The following is a 20,742-nucleotide window of genomic DNA, read 5'->3' on the forward strand; positions in this document are numbered from 1 at the left end:
AAATCGTTATCTAATGATTTATGAATAAGCAAACAGCCTCTTACGTCCTCACATTGTCTGTCCAGAAGCCGGGACCAGCCGATGTGTGTTTGTTACTGGTTTCCTCCATTTGCCTTTCAGTGTGATGAGGGAGGAGCCGCCGGGGAGGGACGGGGGGGAAGGTCTTCGCCGCGCCCTAACGCGGGGCGAGGCTCAGGACCTGGTTGGGCTCCATCAGGTGCTGCACCTCGCTGCGGGGCCCCTCCATTTCCAAATCTCCCCGTTCTCTTTTTGCAGAGCTTTAGCGGGGTCTGGCGGCTCTGGCACTGGGGAACTCCTTTGTTCTGCAGAACTTGTGCCCAGGAGGGGCCAGAACAGCATGAGGGGCTGTCAGCCGTCCTGAGGGGCAGGAGTGAAAGGCCAGCTAGCTCCCATCCCAGCTTCCAGCCCAAAGGAGACGTGGTTTCCTCACAGCTGGGAGCTTGCCAGGGTGCCCCATTAACTCTGACATCACCCTCAAGAGGAGGAGGTCCCTTGTGTCACCGCTTTCCCCTGGAGAGCCGGGAGACCGGCCGGGCAGGGGGTGCAGGAAGGCAAAGGGACATTGGGGAAGGGCTAGAGGGGACCCCAGGGGTGGGACACGGTGCGCTGAGCTCGGTTCAGCCACCAAAGCATGTGACAGCCTCGCACAGCTGGGAAAGAGGTCAAGGGAAACTTGCCCCGCTGCGAAGGTCTGGATTCAGCTGAGCTTTAAGCCTACGATTAAGTCTCATTTACTTCAGGAGGATTTATGAGCGCATTTAATTGCCTCGCTGAATTGGGATGGAGTCAAGTACGCTTCTAAACGCTTCGTCAAGCTGGGACCGGAGCAATTAGAAGGGATTGATGCTGCTGGGAAAGGGAAAGGCTCCACGCCAGCCCCGGTCTTGTTACACGGGGCAGGGTAGCGCTGGTTGGGGTCCACAAGGGGCCCCACCAGCAGCTGGGTTGGGGGGACGGGTGGGAGACCTCCCAGTACCAGGGGAGATGCTTGGGGATGGATGGGAGACATCTCAGTACCACGGGAGATGCTGGGGGACACATGGGAGACGTCCCAGTACCACGGGAGATGCTGGGGGACGGGTGAGAGACCACTCAGTACCATGGGAGACCTCCCAGTACCACAGGAGATGCTGGGGGATGCGTGGGAGACCTCCCAGTACCACGGGAGATGCTGGGGAACATGTAGGAGATGTCTCAGTACCACAGGAGATGCTGGGGGACATGTGGGAGACCTCCCAGTGCCACGGGAGATGCTGGGGGACATGTGGGAGACCTCCCAGTGCCACGGGAGATGCTGGGGGACACATCCAGCCTCATCGGGTCTCTCCACAGCTGGCACGACCACCGCCGCAGGGTGGGGGATGCTGGGGGGACGCTGCAGCTGCTGGCACGGTGCTACGGGTGCAGAGGAATTGGGTCATCGCGGCTGGGGATTTGGAGCCGCGGGCGCGCGGGTGCCGTAATCCCTCGGGGCGCTGCACGACGTGCCCAGCCGGCCGCTCGCTGTCGCTGCTCCTGCCTGTTCGATGCTGTAGAAGACAGCGTGAAAATTAACTTTGCGTAGGGCCGAGCATCTCCAGGGGCTGGGCTGGAGATGTGAGCGTGGGCGAGAGAGCCTTGGGCTAACCAGGAATATTTCTGGGCAGCTTTGGAAGGTTTTGGAAGAGCTGGTTCCTTGACACGCCGCCCCAGCGCGCACACTCCGGGGTGAGGAGACGTTTCAATCAACAGCCAAAAGCCCGGAGTGACCAAGCTCAGCGCTTCCCTGCCCGGGACCGCTCAGACTTGCAGCTCTTGGCACCTGAATTCCAGGGAAAAAACCCAAAATCTGGGAAGAAGCAGCAGCCTCCAGCCCTGCCTCGCCCGGGGCAGCGGTTCAAGGGCGGCACAGGCCACCCCTGCAGCCGGGAGAGTTGGGCCCGTGGGGGCGAAGCCTCGCAGGGACACAAACCCCCCAGGGACCCGCCATCCCCGATTCCCATCGCGGCTTCCCACAGGATTCCCCCCTTCCCCACCCTGTTGCAGGAACGTGCCAGGCGTCGGGTCCCCGGGTGCGAAAGGACGAGGCGGCCGCAGTGGCGCAGGGGAAATAAAGGCACGGGAGCCAGTGGGCGGGGTCGCTGCATCCATTCTCCTTTATTGTTAGCACACCACACACCGTCCTCTTGGCACTTAGTAAATTGTATTTGCTTTAAAAAACACACACACACGCGCGGGTGCCATGCTGCGCAGACGCCGCAAGTTTATCCCAGGGTCTTTTTTTTGTAATTTTTAGTAATTTATTTTTTTTTCCCCACCTACCTTTTATGTTAAGTGTGGTCAAATGTCATCACTTCCAAAAGAGACAAATAAATAAAAAATCTTAAAAAAACCCAGAACTATCTATAAAACACCGCCTGGGGCTTTGGGAATGTGCCAGGAGCTCCCACACCAGCTGCACTCAGGGAAATGCTTTTTTTTGTTGTTTGGGTGGGGTTTTTTTCCTCTTTTTCTTCAGTTTTGTTTGAAAAGGACAGGATTTCTCTTTTTCTTTTGTTTTTTAATATACTCCAGCTTGAAATTCAGTGCAATAGATACAACTACAGTGCAGGGAATGAACTATACAAAAGTCATCCTAACCATGTACAAGCTTTTTTTTTTGTCTTAGTCGCTATAGAAACTATACCTTTGCATCTGTACCTTTTTGTATACATTATACAGTGTGAATATACTCCAAGAATATTTACAGTACTTTGCTCATCAAATCAGAAACACTATAACTTAAACGTCTACTATTAACAACCATTGAACAAAAATATATATAATATAAATATCTTCCAGTCTATACACAGAGCAGGACATGGATGTATCCGCGTGCTGATGGATTTGGGGGAGCCGGGGGCGGGGGCAGTAGCAAGGGAGGGGGGTGCTGTAGTGTGCGGCTGCCGGTTGGCTCTGCCGGCGCTTCACCGTCGGGCAAATATTGCCGAGATTAAACCACAAAAAAAAAATAATAAACCAACAAAAAAACCGAAACAGAAAGAAAAATCACGGTCCCGCTCCTCTTCTCCCCTCCTGGCTGAAATTCAGGTGACGGAGATGAGAAGCCACCAGCGGAGCCGCTCTGCGGCGGGACAGTGACCTTCCCGCTCAGGTCCGCACGCTCCGTCCAGGAAATCCCCATCCCCGAACCCACCGGGGCTTGAAATCAATTAGACTGCTTTAAAAAACAACTCGTTTCTTGTTTTTCTTTTTAAAAAAAAAAATCGTTGGTTTAGGTTTAGTCAATTTACATGATTTTTCTAAGATTAGAACCTTATAAAAAAAAAAGTTTCCAGCTTTAAAAACTTCCGCTACGTGATTTCTCGTTAAATAACCTATCGCGTCATTAAAAACAAGGGCACCGCCCTCCCGTGGCAGAGGCCGCATGGTTGGTTTTTAAAACGCCGACTGGCTTTGAAATCCTGGACGCGAAACCAGCTAAAAAAATAAAACCAAAACCCACCAAAATCATTCCTAGCAGGAAAAAAATAAAATAAAATAAAATAGGTCAGTCTGTCCACGTTAAACCAGTGGGGGAGTCTGGAAAAGGGGTGTAAGCGCAAGAGCCGGACCCCCCGCTCCCTCCTTCCCGGTTTCTGTACAAAGCGTTTTAAAAAATAACCCCCAAACTCAGGAGAGAAGGTGGGCGGCTGCAAGGCCGCGGCGGGTTAGACCTGCGAGTCGGCGCCCAAGCTGTGAAACTCGTCCGGGGTTTTGTCGCTCTGGCTGGCTCCTCCCTGGCGGAAACCCGAGGCGATTTCGTCGAAGGTCCGACCCTTTGTCTCCGGCACCTTGAAGTAGGTGAAGATGAAGAAGAGGACTAGCAGCACCGTGAAGATGATGAAGACGTAGGAGCCGCAGAGTTGCTGGGAAGGAGGAAAGAGGAGGAGGAGGGGTGAGCACGTGGGGGGAGGCGGCGCTGGGAGCCGATGGGCAATGGCTAAAGGAGCATTCAGCGACCACCCGCCCCCCCGGCAGCTCGGGGCACCCTTCCAGCAAGCACCCCGAGTGGGAAGGGACCCATAAGGATCGCCACGTCCCGCTGCTGCTCCTTCCCTCCCCCCTCCTCCGAGGGGTGCCCATCCCCGGTGTCCCCCTGGCTCGCGGCGAGCGGCAGCGGGTGTTTACCGCGATGTACTGGAAGCCCATGCCCACGATGAAGTTCGAGGTCCAGTTGGAGAGCCCGGCGACAGCGAAGGCAGCGGGCCGAGGGCCCTGGCTGAACAGTTCGGCCACGATAAACCACGGGATGGGGCCTGGACCGATCTCGAAGAAGGCCACGAAGCCGAAGATGGCCACGATGCTGAGGTAGGACATCCAGGGCATTTGGTCCTAGTCCAAGGGAGAGAGAGAAGGGTGGTTCGGTGAGGGGGGACGCAGCACCCGGCCATCCCAGATGAGGAGACTCGAGCACGCATGGTGCTGTGGGGCTTCTCCATGCTGGAGACTGGATTTCTGGGACCTCGAGAGAGACGTGGGCAGCGGGGACCGCTCAGCCGTCACCCTTAGGACAAGTCCTTCCTCCCCCAGGTGCCCCCAGCGAGGGGCAGCGGGCAGGGCCTCCTCCTGGCCCAGCCGGCCTGTCAGCACCCACCGCTCACCAGCAGCGTCAGGGCGATGGTCATGAGCACCGCGCACCCTGCCATCCCTGCCAGGCCGATGAGGTGGAGCGTCCTCCGTCCAGCGCGTTCCACCACGAAGAGCTGTTGGATGGAGACACGCGTCTGTCAGCACATCCCCGGCACACAGGAAAGCCCGTGTCGCTCCACCTTCCCTGGTGAGAGCCTGGTGGGCCACAACTCACCGAAACGACTGTGAAAGCTGTATTGACCACGCCGGAGCCAATGGTGGCGTAAACGGGCTGCTCCACACCCGACTTCTCAAAGATGCTGGTGGAGTAGTAGAAGACCTACAAAGAGCAGGGATGTGCCATGAGGAAAGGGTCTTGGAGCCAGCACGACGTGAGCTGTGGGTGAGCAGCTGACCCATGGCATCTAGCTGCCCCCAGAACTCACCGCGTTGATTCCCGAGAGCTGCTGGGACAGCTGCAGGACGATGGCGATGAGGATGGGCTGGCGATACATGGGGGAACGGAAGAGCTCCATTATGGTGACCTTCTTCTCCCTCATCATTTGCCGGCTCTCCTCCTTCATCTCCTGGAGGTCGCTGCTGACGTCCGTCGTGCCCCTCAGCTTCTTGAGGACTGAGGGGAAGAGCTGGAGTCAGGAGCAGCTGAGGACCCTCCTGCGTGGTGGGACAAGCTTGGGGATGGGGGTCACTCACCGCTCTTAGCTTTGTTCTCCTCGTTGCGGTTGATGAGGAGGAAGCGGGGGCTCTCAGGGGCGAAGGGCAAGATGATGCACTGCAGCAGGGCAGGGACGAAGATGAACCCCAGGAGCAGTGGCCAGAGCGAGTCGTTTCCCATGATCAAGTCCAAACCGAACACCTGAGGACAAGAGGGGTTGAGTCACCCTTCCCCAGCTCAAGTGAGACCCAACTCTGCTGCTCACAGGTTCGCTACAGGCTTGGAAACCCATCAGAGGGGCACAGACAGATATGCTGCTTCCAGGTGGCCAACAGATGCTATATCGTGCTGCTGCCCACCCCAAACCTCAAGATCTCACAGCATCCCTGCTCCCACTGAGCTCCAGGTCCATCCCTCTAGCCCCAGCTCCATCAGCCCAGCACAGGCAACACTCTGCGCTGCCACACAAAACCCCACCCCCTGTGGACCCTGACAAATGTCAGCACCAAAGATGGGGGAACCCCCTGCAGCCATTTCTCCGGCACTCACCTGTGCGATGAGGATGCCCAAGACGATGCCAAGCTGGTGGAATGTTCCCAACGCGCCGCGCAGTGCAGTGGGGGACACCTCACCCACGTACATGGGCACAAAACCGGTGGTGAGGCCAGAGTAGAGGCCAATGATGAAGCGGCCAAGGATGAGCATCTCGAAGGAGAAAGCCATCTTGGAGAAGCCCATGAGGACGGCTGACACGAAGGCGAGAATGTTGGACATCAGCATGGAGTTGCGCCTGGGGAAGGAAGGGAGGAGCGTGGTGAGGACCAGGGGGGTCAGAGAGGCTGAAGGGGCATCAGGAGAACCCAAAGAGCAGCTCTTGGCAGGAGGGAGGTGCCCAAAGCCACCCCCCTGGGATGCCGGGGTGGGGTGAGGCTGCACAACCCCCTCGTTGAGGTCCACCATGGGTCCACCACACTCTGTGCTCACCGTCCAAAGCGATTGACAAAGAGCCCCACGGAAAAGGATCCGATCATGCCTCCGACAGAGAAGATTGCGACGGAGAGGGACCAGAGTGTAGTGAGGGTGGCAGGGCTGATGGGCTCATCATATCGGTACAGCCAGGTACGGTTGTAGAAGTCCTCAATCACCTACAAAAGAGGGAGGAGAAAGGAAGCTGTGGGTTAAAACCATCTCCATTTCATCCGTGCCACCGGTGTCATGAATTGCCTGGCCTCAGCCCGGCCACCTACGGACCCTTGGCTGGCGAGCGCTGCTCACAAGACGATGCGTCACAGAGCCAGGAGCCGCCCAGCCGCCAGGCTGGTGGCTCAGCTCCAGGCCAAGGGAGGAAACCTGATGGGATGCACGGGGGAAATGCAGCCAGACAGGTTCTGGGCTCGCCCTGCCGAGAGAGCGGCTTGGCATTGCCAAAACACCTCTTTCGCCTCACCGGGCGGCCACCGGGAGGTCATGCTCCTCCCAGGGCACAGGAGGTGGGAAGGGACACGCCTCCATCCCCAGAGAAACAACACAGAAGGGGAGACAGTGGAGCTGCTGGAGGAAGGTGAGGAAGACAGCAGGGTGATCCAGGCAGCTGATCGATTCCCATCCCCTTGGACACTCCCCTGAATTTAATTTCTAGGGTTTTTTCTGCAATACTTCCATAACGCAATACTTATAACACTATAATTCCGCAACACTTCCGCAACACTAACATCCAAGACAGGCACTCGTTTTTACACAGAACACCCTTTTTTATATATATATATTTATATAAAAATATATATATTACAAAAATGTATTTTTAAAGCCAGCCCACTGCTGAAAAGCCTCGAGTAAAGTTATTTAAGGGTCACCCACCCCCAAACCCAAAAAGCAAAGGGCTTGGTAACACACCCAACTGACCCCGGGTGGAGGGAGCAGAGATTCCGTGTGCGCAGGGGAAGCTGCTGCTGGACATCAAGTGGCCCAAAGGCCTCACTGCCTCCAAGGGTTTTGCACGTGCTTGATTTAAGTGTTTGCACAATCACACTTGGTTTTCTAGTTTTTCCGTCATTTCAAGCACAAACAAGAGCCCCTGGCAAAGGCAGCGCAAGAAATACACCCTGTACTTCACTATTCATTTCAATAATGTAATTATTATTTTTAAGTTGTTCCTTCTACAAAGCTCCTAAACTATTAGAATTTCAGTATTTAAGTGATCTCGTTCGCTTCCTGCTTCACCTGGAGGTTTTGACGCTTTGGGGGCTTTTCCCTTCCTTTTCCTAACATCACCAAAATAGATTATTGATATTATTACTTGGAGAACCCAGGACTGGCCCAGGCTCCGGTAGGGGTAAGCAGGTCTCCGCACACACCCCACCAAACCTTGCAGCGCTCTAAATTCCTCCCTACTTTCCCAAAATTGCCAGCTCTCTCGCCTTGAAGCAGAAAAAAATTAATTCAAGCAACAGCGGACACCCCAGTGCCAGCTGAGCTACACTGGGCTGTGCCTCAGCTTATCAAAAAATAACACCCAAATACCCCCCTCCTGGCACCCGTTCCTCCTGCAAAAAAGGATGGATGGAAAAATCCACCATAAGCCAGTTGTTGGGAGAGGAGGAGATGAAAAATGAGTTTAAAGTGAGAAGCATGAAAAAAAAAAATTGCCATTTCCCAAAAGCTGGGGTTTTTTTCCCCTTCTCTTCCCCTTCATTTCACTTCAGCTGAGTGTTTGCTACCAGCCCTCGCCCAGTTTCGGGCCATTCCCTCCCCACATCACATCTGCAAACACCCCACAAACACCAAGCCGCTGTTTCAGCAGCAGGGAGGACTCTATTAAGAGGACCACAAAACCGGCGCTCAGCCCTCCACCTGAGAAAGGAGCCTTTCTGCAAGGCCGCCGGCCGCAGGGAGCGGCTGCCAGCAAACACTGCTGCACTTGCACTGCTGAGGCCAGGGGAATGATGCATCCCAGCCCTTCACCCCACTCCATCCCCATCCTGCACCCTGATGCATCCCCACGCCTGTGCCACACTGCGTCCCACTCCCAATCCTGCACCCCAGCGCACCCTGACACATCCCCATCCTGCACCTCAGTGCACCCCAATGTATCCCCATCCCAGTCCTGTACCCTGACACATCCTGATGCATCCCAGTTCAGCACCCCAATGCATCCTGATGCATCCCCATCCCAATCCTGCACCCCAATTCATCCCCATCCGGCATCCTAACCCCAATCCTATGCCCCAGATTATCCTGATGCATCCTCATCCTGCACCCCGATGCATCCCCATCTCATCCCTACACACTGATGCAGTCCCATCCCAATGCATCCCCAATCCTGCACCCCAACACACCCCCAGACCCACGTCCCAACGTGTCTCCACCCTTAAATGTGGGAGGAACCCCCATGCCCAGAGCATCCTGCTACCCAGGACAACACTCACCCTGCCTCCCCTCACGCCTCCAACACAGAGCACCCCAAATCCGTTCCCCCATTAGTTCTGCACCCCAAACACAGCATCACTCGCTTGGGTGACTCGTCCCTAAAACACACAGCCCAGCCCTGGCCTAAGCTCCAAGGGTTTAATCCTAAAATGCACAAAGGAAACTGAGGCAACACCCATCGCAGGGGCATCCTGCTTTGCTGGGGGCTCTGCAGGAACCGGAGCTCAGTCCCCAATGCTCACATCACCCAGGGCAGCATCTCCTGGGTCAGGAGAGGATGGAGTAAAGTCCTTCAGCCACAGGGAAACAACCCACATCCTTGGGATGCGGGGCCGGGCTCCGATGCAGGGCAGTAATTACAGAGCTCCTGCTTCCCGCGGTGCCGGAGCTCAGGGGAAAACGAGGGCAGATGCCAGAAAGCAGCTCCTCAGCACGTTTCCAGGGATTTCCCAGCTCGCCACCATTTCAAACGCTGCTCCTATCGCCTGTCTCCAGAGGAGGATGCTCACCGCCAGCCAAGTGGGAGCGTTACCAGCGCGCATCAGTCCAAGGGAAGGCGAGCATGGGTTAGGCTGTTTTAGCAGGGTGATGCTTTCAGCAGACTGATGCATGCACTGTGGCCGTGGGTGCAAGCAGCAAGGGTGCTGGACAGGAGTCACAGCCTCCACCCGCATGAAATCCTGCATGGGCCACTCATCGGGATTAAATACAATTTAATGCAATACTTCAAATAAAGACAATTTGCATCTTTTTTGTTCTTTCCATATGGGTGGGGTCCAAGAAGTTTTTGCATGGGGTCTTCTGTCCCACAAGGAGTTTTTTCAGCGCTTGAGGTGAGATATTGCAGCCTGCTCCCTGGTAATGGGATTAATGCTCTCGCAGCGTGAATCCTGTCTTGGTGGCTTTAATTATTTGGGATGGTGAACCAGAGCAGAGGCTGCAACGATGCTGAGGGACAGGCTCTGAGCTCCTGCAGCAGCAGCCAGACCCCAATTTGTCCTTTGACACCTTACCCCAGCAGCCGAGCTTTACCCGGGGCACATCACAAGCCCTGCACGGGATTTCTGAGCTAACATTTCCAAACCTTTAACTCCTCAAAAAGCCACATCATTCAGCAAAAGTCAAGTTTTTCAAGGCTTCCATGTACCTACCAGTCGCTGGAGAGTCCAGGCACTACACTAGGGGAAGGAGCAAACACCTCCTGCTCTCCACCCTCCTTCGCACACAGCCTGTCCCAGCTGACCATCTCCACCCCGGGACAAGGGGACATCCTGCCTCCAACGCTCCGGGATGCAAAGCACCCACCCCAGCAGCCATTCCCCTGCTTCCAGATGACTCAAACCCTAATTAACTCCCAGACCTTTGCTAAAAGCCAAGGTTAAAAGTTACACTGGTCCCACTTGGAGAGCATCCTGCATGCGTTCCTGGGATTTTTCCCAGCAAAACCGCTAAGTAAGGAGGAAACTAATTCTCCCGGGAAGGCGGGAGCTAAATAACGGCCTTGCAAATCCCATTACAGGCATTAAGCTGCCTAGCGGGATGTACTATTTTAGCCCGGTTGGCAGCATATGCAGGTTTGTTTTCGGGCACAGGGGAGTGGAATTTTGCACAGCTGCTCGGCGCACGCTCACCTTTTGTGGGGCGTTGATGACACCAGTGTTGTAGCCAAACTGCAAAGAACCCAGCACCGCTCCTCCCACAGCGAGCATCAGGCGAGCAGTCATCTGCAGGAAAAGGGGGAAGAAAACAAAAAAGAGGGGTTAAACTTGAGGTCCCAGCTATGCCCCCCCCGCCCCCCCAGCAGAAAGGTCCCCCAGTGCCTCTCCCTGAAGAGCTGCAAAAGGAGGAGGGATGCTCATAAGGTTGCAAGCACAAATACACAAGATAAAAGAGAAAACTTGCTTTTTTTTATAGCATCCACATGGGCTAAGGGAAAAAAATACTAGTTTGGGGTTAAAAAAATACTGTTTGGGTATTCCATGATTATTTTGCCTCTGGCGTGGGGCGGGAGTTTTTATCTGGATTTGCAGGGTCCCCTCCGAGGGCTCCACGTGACACCCAGGCAGCATGCCAGCACAAGATGTTTTTGGGGACGCCACGGTGACGCTGCCGGTCAGCCGAGCGTTGTCCCAGCATCAGCATGAGGATGCCCCAGACAGCCACCACTAACAAAGTTTTTGCATCAGAGCCTAATTAACAGTCCCTAAGCAAAATCCCGGCTATTTGGCAAAGCCTTCACCCGCCTCCTCTTCCTCCCGCTTAAGCCAGAGTGACAATCAGAGCCTTGTTTAGGAGCAGGGTCAGGGCAGGCCAGTGCTTGGGCCACCTTCGTTAATGGCCCAATTATCCCAGGCAGGAGATTTTCCCAGTGCTCAGCTCCGAGAACCAGGATCCGACATTCCCGGTTAATCAGCTTTGGGATGGTCCACGTGAAATTTATAAGCCCCTTAATTTGGGGGGTGGGTTCTTCCTGGTTATCCAGGGAGACCAGTGCATTACCCCAACCCCAGGGATGCTCTCCTGGCATCTCAGATTAATATTCCTAAGGGACTGGTGCTGGTCAGGCTCCACCTAAACACCTCCCCCTAAATCAGGAGGGCTGATTGCAAAGTACATACACACAAGAAAGGGGTATTTTCTTACTGTTTTCTTTTTTTTTTTTTAATAAATACAAGTAAGTGCTGCGACTGACCTCCCCTCTCTGGCCAAACTGCCTCCTCCCGGCGTTAAAGTTTGCAGGGAAAAAGCAACAGGGAATAAAGCCAGCCCCGTTAATGAAGCTCATTAATTAGGCTTGGCCCCAACACAACTAATCAGGGAGGTTTTGGCACTTGGTTTTGTTCAGTGATTCTGAATAAACCCACCCTGAGACAAAAATGTCCCACTTGGGAGGGCAAAAACAGGCTGGAAAGTTGCTGGCATCCCAGAAAAACAAGGAAAAAGCCCCCAAAAAATTCTAACTCCAACCTCATCCATCTGCTCACTGCTCTGCAAAACTGCAACAGGCAACATCAGGAACGCTGAAAGCAACCCGTGCTTGAATAAACGTTGTTTAAAAAAATTAGGGTTTTTTAGTCTTTGGGTGGTTTTGGGGAACTTTTTTTTTATTTCAGGGTTCCTGTGGGGCTTTAGGAGGGGTTCTTTGCTTTTTGGGGTAGTGATTTTTATTTCGCATCACTAAAGGCTGGGTCACCCACCCCGGAAAGCTGGGGCTGCAAGTGTGCAGGTGAGTCACGGCAGCACCATGCCACAGGGATAGGGATGCATCACGCCAACATGACCTTTACTCCAGGAAGGTGGCAGGCAGTAACACCTCGTTGCTCCAACACCAGCCATGGCCCCACAAAGAATTAAGTAAGAAAATTACTTTTTCAATTTGAACCTCTAGCAAAAAAACCAACAGAACAAGAAGAAGCCAAAACTTGTGGGTTTAACCTCTAGCAAAAAACCCCAAACTTATTTTTAACCTTTAGCAACAAAAAATCTTTATATTTTTATCTTTTAGCAAAATAAAAAAAAACACTTTTATTTTCATTAAACTCCAGCAGCCTGAAGAGACGATGGGAGAGAGTCAGTCGGAAGGCTGCTGGCGTTTCTGGAGGCTCTCCCCAGGCAGGGTCACTGTGATTCAGCTCCTCTCCCTCCCTTCTGGCTTCCCAGTTCCAAACACGCTGCCTGGCCCGATCCGGGAGCCTTTCAGCTTTAACCTCGCCATTAAAGGAGAGGCTTAAGATGGCGAGATGGGGGGGGGGGGGGGGGGGGGGGGGGAGGAAGAAAAAAAAAAGTTTATTTTTCAGGGCAGCCTTGCACGGGAAACTCCAGCTAAAATCACATGCAGGGTCTTGGGCCTTTTTTTTTTTTTTTTTTTTAAACCAGCTTGCAGAAAGCAGCAGCTTTATTTAGAGTTCAGGGGAAAAGAAAAGAAAACCAAAATACTTCCCCTTCTTGCTTTTGTGCACTAAGCTTATTTACAGCCTGGATATATCTAACACTTGCGGGTTTTTTCCCCTACTAACTCCTATACCTTATAGGAAGTTGAGTGCCACGCTTGTAATTTTCATAAATTTGTATTTAGTTTTTGCTGCTTCCTTCATCACTCTAAACACAGAGGTCTGGATGCTCAGAGGAGGGTTCAGCCTGCAGGGTGACAGCAGCCCCCTCAAACCTGCAGCGGGCTGTGTCTGTCTTTACAATTTTTTGTAATATTTTTTTTTACCCCTTTGGTTTTGGTTTTTTTTTCCTCCACTGCAGAATTACAGGATGTTGCCTACCTCATGGAACAAGGAAATTAATAATCCCTTTAAAAATAATAACATTAACAAAAGCGTCCCAGGAGGGAGTCTCAAGAAAAAAATCCACATTTTAACAGAGCTCATCAAAATTAGCCACGCAGCCTTAACGAGCATCCAAAGGCTCAGTGCAAGAGGTCCCATCCTGGGCCAGGCTGGATACAGCGGGCAATTGTGGGGAGGGGATGCAGCCTTACAGCATCTTGTACACTTGTTTGCACACTTATGTACACTCGCTGGAGTGAAGACAACCGGATTCGGTCATTGCCTGCTGGCTCCCAGCCCAGGAAAAACTTACGCATCCACCGAGGGCCAGGTAAAACCTGCTCCTAAAGCCACGGTATGGGCCACAGCACCAGCATTTACCGACAGGAGGGCTTTTTTGCAGCCAAAACAAGGGGTAACACCAGCACCGTGGGGATCAACCAAGATTTTGTTGGGGGATTATTGGTGTGGGAGAAAACTCAGGGTGAGGGGAAGTGGAGTCAGAGCAGCATTATTTCTTTTTTTTTTTTTTCTCCCCTTAAAGGTCAGCTGGGGACGGCGACATGATCCCTCTCAGTTTTGCAACCACAAGAGGTCTGCGACAAGCCCAGGAGATGTTTTTGCATGCAAAAGGCCAGAGCTGCCCAGCTCCGTGGGCAGAAAAGCACGTCCCACTTTAATAATATTAAATATTAAATTGAAGGGCGGAGGGGTAAGCTCGTCCCCCACCTCCCAGCACCCCCAGCATCCCTACCGCCAGCTGCTTGAATAAAAATCCTTTTCTTCCTTGCAAAACACGCTCCGGATTATAAGCGTCGCCCATCAGAGCGGAGCAAACTGTTCCTGCAGTTAACTACCCTTAAAAAAAATGTAATTCTTTCTAACCCAAATTTATCGAATGGGGTAGTTAAGATGGAGAAGCAGAGGGAGCACATCTCTGGCTCCATTTTGGTAGCCGGGAGTTAAGCCTGGCCGGCAGCGCATCGGATTTCTTCGTTATGAGAGCAAATTTCCTTCCAATTCCTCCCCCCATCGACGCGCTGCCGGCCGTCACGTTCCCAGCTCCCACCCCTAAACCCACACCTCGCCCAAAAAAAAAAAAAAAAAAAAAGAAAAAAATGGCGCTGGGGTAGAACTAGCTTTAAATAAAATAATATTTCTATATAAAAGTTTAATTAAAAAAATAGTATTCCCAATGCTCCAAAGCAGGGGACGGGGGGAATAAGGAGTTGTTTGCTGGGGAGAAAAATAAGACTAGTTGTTCCTCTAACATCTTTAATTGGAATAAAATTATTATTTTTGTTTTTAATTACACGTTGTCTGGCGCTTTGTACAGCCACGGAGCAAATTTTTTACTTCCTTCCCTGGAAAAAAAAAAAAAACACGAAAAAAAATATCCCTACATACTTGAGTATCTCCCAAAACACTCCCAGAAGGGAATATTGGGGGGGTGAGGGGGGCCAGAATCCCCCAGGCAAGGCCGGGACAAGCAGAGCCCGGAGTCTAACGTTAACGACCCCCGTGCAATTAACTCACCTTCCTCATTCTGGGCCCGATGTCGCATCGCTTTAACCCACCTCTATTATTATAAATCAACTTATGTAAAGGGGGGTTGCGGCGCTGGGAGGACTCGGCTACTGCCGACGGGCCGACTGAGTTTAGATTACTTAATTAACTCATTGGGGGGGGGGGGGGGGGGGGGGCGGTAAACTGCTGTGGATTGCGTCCCGGTGGCGCAGAGGGCTGACACCGGGGTCGAACCGGCCGAACCTCCGCACTGCCGGGGGGTCCCTCCGTATCACGCCAGCCCTGCACCCCCCTGTCGCCAAGCCGGCACCCCGGGGCCCTGCCTGCCTCCTCCTTACCCCCAAAGCGGGGCCAAAACCGCCCTGTTTTGGCGCTTTCCCCCGCACCTCAGGGGGCAGAGGAGCGCCTCACCCCGAACTCTCATCCCGGCGCGCTGTGAGGCACCGAGGCTGCGCGACGGCTGTTTGGGGGGGGGGGTTCCCCCTTGTTTCTGAGGTAAATTTTTTAAAAAAAATGTTTATTTCGCCTGGCGCCGGCCACCCAAGCGTGTCCACAGTGTGAGCTGTGCCCGACGGCTTCGGGGACCCCAAAAGCTGCCGGTTAACCCCAAACCCACCCACCGCCTGCTTCACCCGGGGCCCCGCGGAACAGCTCGTCGTCCCGCCAGTTGTGTAACGCGGGGGAGGGGGCGGCGGGCGGGACGGGACGGCGGCGGATCCCCGGGGCGCTGCGCTCACCTTGCTGCCGGTGTCCATGGCGGCGGCGGCGGGGCGGCGGGGCGGGCGGGGCGGGCAGCGCGGGGGAGGCGGCGGAGCGGCGCGCAGCGGAGCTGAGCGGTGACGCGCGGCCGCGGCGGGGGCATTGAAGCGGCTTAAGAGAGCGGGAGCGCAGGGAGCGCCCGGCGCCGCGGGGCGGCGGCGCCCATTGGGCCGTGCGGCGGGAGGGGGCGGGGCGAGGAGGGGGGCGGGGCGGGGGCGGGGCGGGGGCGCGGTGGTGTGCGGGGAAGGGCGGAGCGCGTGTGGCTCTGCACGTGGGCCCGAGGGCGCGGGGGGGGGGGCGGGGGGGGCTAGGTGTGCACGTGCGCCGGTGTGCAAGGGTGCGTGTGCGTGGGGCGGGTGTGCACGCGCGCGCGTGGGCCTGTGCGCCCGGGTTTGCACACGCGCGAGTGTGCCAGGGCGCCCCCGCGCATGCTTGCACACGCGTAAACTGCGTGTGTGGCTGGGCCCGTCGCGCGTGAGTGTGCAAGGGCGTCTGTGCGTGTGTGTGCACATGTGAGTGTGCCAGTGTGTGCGGCCGAGTGTGCCAGTGCATGTGCAGTTGTGTGCAAGTATGTGCACACACATGTTTGCACACGAGCAAGTGTGCAAGGGAATGCCTGCATGTGTTTGCGTATGTGTGCGTGCAAACACATGCTTGCCCAGCTGGGTGGGTGAGCGTGCAAGTTTGCAGGGGTGTACACATGGCTGCATGCATGTGAATGTGCAAGGGTGTGTACAGGTGAGCATGCGAGTGTTTGTGTACCTTTACACTTGTGCAAGTGAGCACAGCTGTGTGTGTGCACATGCGGGAGTGTATGTGGGGTTGTGCATGTGTGAGTGTGCATGCGTGTGTGTGCACATATGAGTGTGCTAGTGTGTGCATGCCTGTACATGTGTGCCTCTGCATGCACATGAGCATGCAACTGTGTGTGTGTGCACACGTGAGCAAGTGTGTCTCTATACATTGTGCCTCTGTGTTGAATAATGGGCCATAAATCAGTGTGCACACGTAAGCATGCGTGTTTGTGCATGTGCTTGCCTCCACGTGTGCATGCAACCACTCGCACGTGCTCGCCCATCTGCATGTGTGCGTGCCTCCGCATGTGTGAGTGCACACGTGTGCAAATCCACGGGCACACGCATGCAAGAGCTTCCCTGCAAAGACCTAGTGAGTACACATGTGTGTGCAACAGCCGCCTGCAAGGGGCCACCCCCTTGCAGCAACCCCCTTTGCTGAGTGCAGCCCCTGGGGTCCCAGCTCCCCCCCCCCGCCTCCATCCCCAGAAAATCCCCACACCTGGTGTAAAACACCCTGCAGCTGGTGCAATACCCCACGCCTGGTGCAAAACCCTGCACCCGGTGCAAGACATGCTGTAGGCTGTAGTGGTGCGATACCCTGCACACGATGTGAAATCCCATGTGCAGGGCAAACCCCCGCACGTGGTGCAATACCCTGGTGCAAAACCCTGCACCCAACGCAATACCCTGCAGCCGGTGCAATACCCTGGTGCAAATTCTTGCACCTGGTGCCATACCCTGGTGCAAAACCCTGCACCCAATACAACCAGCCCCAAGGCGCTGGGCCGGGTGAGAGCAAGCCGATTCCCCCCCCCCCCCCCCCCCCCCCGCTTTTCGCGGGGTGCCATGGGTTTTGGGGGGCAGACAGCAGGCAATCCAGTGGGAGAAGCAGCCAGGCAGGGGTTTCTGCACGTCCTGCACGTCCGCCAGCTCCTCCCATCCCGGCATCCCACCGCCAGGCCACCAAAGGGGACGCCGGGGGTCCCGCTCGGGGACGCGCTGCAGCTCTTTGTCCACCCTCGGACCCCAAAACCTCCCCTTTTCCCCTCAAAAGCATTTAAAAAAAAATCATTAAACCCATAAAAATAATTCCAAAAATTCAATTTCCCCATGATTTCTCATCCAAAAAATGGGAGGGGGGGAATAATGGGAAAAAAAATTAAAATTGCAAAAAATGCAAAAAAAAAAGGCAAAACAAAGGCAAAAAAATTAAAACATGAAAAAGAAAAATACACGAAAAAGAAAAAACACACAAAAAAGCAACAATTTTTTTTTAAAAAGGCAAAAATAAAAAAAAAGAAGCAAAGAGCAGAAATTGGGCACAAATTCCAAAAACTTGAAGTCAAGAATTCATTTTATTTTCCTAAAGCTGCAAAATTTTGCCCCAAATCTGGCTGGTTTGGGCAAATCCCTGCCTCTAAACTGCAATAAATACAAATTTTAGCAACCCCAACCCCGTCCATTTGCTTTTTCTCCCTTTTTTTGCTGATCCCAAATGGGAAATGGGGAAAAAAATTTATTTTTTTTTTTCCTGAGCTGGCATTTTTCTGGTGGGGGGCGGGGGGGCCAAGGGTGTCGGGCGGGAATGCTGATGGAAGGGAAAAGGGCCGGAGGCGGGATAATCCCGTCGGTGCCACTGAGCTGGAGGGGGATTTAGGGGAGATTTTGTCAGTCCCGTCCTTTTGAATGGGAAGGGGCGGGGGAAAGGGTTAAAATCGTTAAAATAATATCCCGGCGGGTAACGGTGGAGGCCAGAGGCCACGGTGATGGGTCAGGGACCAGCGTGGTGGTGGGACTGAAGCCATGGTGATGGGCTCAGGGACTGACATGGTGGCCACAGTGATGGGCTCAGGGACTGGAGTGGTGGCCACAGGGATGGACTCAGGGATTGGCGTGGTGGTGGGACCGAAGCCCCAGTGATGGGCTCAGGGACTGGAGTGGTGGCCATGGTGTTGTGCTCAGGGTTTGGCGTGGTGGCCACGGTGATGGGATCAAGGACTGGAGTGGTGGCCACAGTGATGTGCTCGGGACCAGAGTGGTGGCCATGGTGATGTGCTCAGGGACCAAAGCCACAGTGGTAGAGCTCAGGGACCAGCGTGGTGGCCACAGTGATGGGCTCAGGGATCAGCATAGTGGTGGGACTAAAGCCATGGTGATGGGCTCAGGGACTGGAGTAGTGGCCACGGTGATGCGCTCAGGGACCGAAGCTATGGTGATGGGTTTGGGGACCAGCATGGTGGCCATGGTGATGGGCTCAGGGACTGGCATGGTGGTCACGGTGATGCGCTCAGGGACCGAGGCCACAGTGATGGGCTCAGGGACTGAAGCCATGGCAATGGGCTCAGGAACTGGCATGGTGGCCACGGTGATGGGCTCAGGGACCGAAGCCACAGTGAAGAGCTCAGGGACCAGTGTGGTGGCTACGGTGATGGGCTCAGGGACCAAAGGTACGGCAGTGGGCTCGGGGACTGCCATGGTGACCACAGTGATGGGCTCAGAGACTGAGGCCACGGTGATGGGTTCACCCTCTCTCCATGGGATTCGAGTTGTGGCAAGGCCAGAGGCCACAGTGATGGGCTCAGCCTTCCCCTCCTCACCCTCTTCCCTGCCCCGCGTTCCAGCTGTGACTCAGCGGCATGGCACATGCTCCCCTCGCCACCTGGCCGGTGGGATTTCTGCTGAAAAACACGAATTCCTGATGGATGAGGAAATCCGGCCACTTAGATCCCTCCTCCATGCCGCCTCGCACTGTCATCGGTCCTTATCTTGCGGCCTCTCCCATCCCCAGCCGTGTCCCCACCCCGGGGACACGGGTGACACGGGCGTCCCAGTGACACACATGGGTGCAGTGGGGAATTGTGGGCAGCGGTTCCTATTTTTTTGGGCAAAGTCCGGGCTGGGACAGCCTTTGCCGGGATAGCTTCCCGTTAATAAAGCCAGCATCACCAGATGGTGCAAGGGAGGGAATTTGGTGCTGCTGGGACTTGATGCCGCTGATGTCTCTGCAGCCAAAAATCCTGGGTTATTCTAACAAATTTTGGGAAAGTGTTAGCGCTTGACCTCTGAGCATCCTTGGGATGGAGTTGATCCACTGCAGGAGGGAATTTATTGTAATATTTCCCATGTCCTTTGATGCGTTGGAGCCTGAAGCCCTTTCAAACAAGCCCCTGGGCCAACAATTTCTTTTTTTCCCCTTTCAAAATCCAGGCAAAAATCCGCAAAAACGGGATTTCCAGAGATCCACCACCCCAATTCCTCCCCACCCCCCTAAAAACACAGCTCCCTACCCAAGCTCATAATTCCTCTTGCACAACAGCTGGAAGCAGCTGCCAACATCTGGCTGGCCCCGCTGAGCCCATTGGCACTGCGGCAAAACTGGGTCAAACCGCAGCGGTTTTGCCCTTTGAAGGTGCAGGTTGGGACTGGGTCAGGTCAGGAAGCAGCTGGAGCCAGAAAACACCAGTTTAGGTGATGAAATTGGGGACAAAGTCCATAAGGAAACAGGGATTCGTCATCAAATTGGGTTGAGCAACGCCGGCGTGAGCTTCCTTGGGGATTGCAGCCCTTAAATACCACCGGACAACCTCTCCAGCAGCGTTGTGCTTTGTTCCCGGAGAGGTTTGAGGGACCAGGAGATTATCCAGCAGCATCCCAGCACCGCCTGGGATCATCCCCATCACTCCTGGGTCAGTTCCATCACTCCTGGGTCAGCTCCATCACTTCTGGGTCAGCTCCATCACTCCTGGGTCAGCCCCATCACCGGCGACACCAAAGCACTTTAACGGCCGCCGCGCTCAGATCCGGCAGCTGCATCCTCTTGCTTTTCCCATTTTATCTGTAACCCAGGACTAGTTAAATCCCTCCTTGTCAGGCTGGGATCAACCCCGTGGTCTTTGGGTCAGGTGGATGCTCCACATCCGAGGAAGCTGGAACACCAAACCTAATCAAAGCAATTGGTCCTGTGTAATTTATCCCAATTAATCAGCACTGAGCCCCTTGCTTGGTTTTCCCAGCTAAGCAGCGACTTTCCATCCTAAACTGCGCTGGGTTTGGTGACTTCTCACCCATTAAAGATAAAAAGGATTGGAAAAGAAAGGGATTTTCTGTTTTTTCCATTAAAAGGGGGGATTTATCCCCCCGGTTCCAGGTCTTGCAAAGGTGCCTTTTGCATCTCAGCCCTTATTTTGCATTTTTAGGGCGAATTGATGCTCATGGAAACACGGGGAATAAAGAGGCCAGAGCTAAAAATAATCAGGTGAGTCACAGCGCAGCACTGGGACGTGTCATAGAGCCGGAGCTGAAATCCATGGGAAGACTTAGAGGGAAAAATCCATTTTCCCTTCGGCTTCGCCTGCTCACGCGAGTGGCTCCCTGTTCCTCCTCCAAGCAGAAAGGAAAAGGGACACACACGTGCACATATTGACATATAGATCTATACGATGATGCTTTCCCTGCCCGTAAAAGCTCCTTGGACCTCACAAACGCCCCTCACAGCCAAAATTGCAGAAAAAGGGAAATTTTTTCCCCATTTCCCATAACACTGAGATGAAATAATTCCCATTTTCTGGAGTTTTCTTCCCTTCAGGAGCTATTTCTGGAGCCAAAGGAGAGCAGCTGTTAACGCTAATAATTAATCATTAATGATAGTAAGCAGAGAACGGCCACTCCCATG

At 54.1% G+C, this 20,742-nt stretch overlaps 1 protein-coding gene across 1 annotated transcript; it reads right to left on the reverse strand.

The window, feature by feature from the left end:
• Nucleotides 1-2,133: 2,133 nt before the first annotated feature.
• SLC2A1 (solute carrier family 2 member 1) lies at nucleotides 2,134-15,321 on the reverse strand. Its single transcript, XM_037380352.1, has 10 exons — nucleotides 15,252-15,321; nucleotides 10,345-10,437; nucleotides 6,272-6,432; nucleotides 5,837-6,077; nucleotides 5,326-5,488; nucleotides 5,058-5,245; nucleotides 4,847-4,951; nucleotides 4,644-4,745; nucleotides 4,171-4,374; nucleotides 2,134-3,908 (listed from the first exon to the last, which is right to left on the reverse strand). Exons 1-10 carry the CDS (start codon nucleotides 15,267-15,269, stop codon nucleotides 3,711-3,713), a joined length of 1,473 nt encoding a protein of 490 aa, XP_037236249.1. The 5' UTR covers nucleotides 15,270-15,321; the 3' UTR covers nucleotides 2,134-3,710.
• Nucleotides 15,322-20,742: the final 5,421 nt, after the last annotated feature.

Source organism: Falco rusticolus, chromosome 3, assembly GCF_015220075.1.
Source record: "Falco rusticolus isolate bFalRus1 chromosome 3, bFalRus1.pri, whole genome shotgun sequence".
NCBI classification, from domain to species: Eukaryota; Metazoa; Chordata; class Aves; order Falconiformes; family Falconidae; genus Falco; species Falco rusticolus.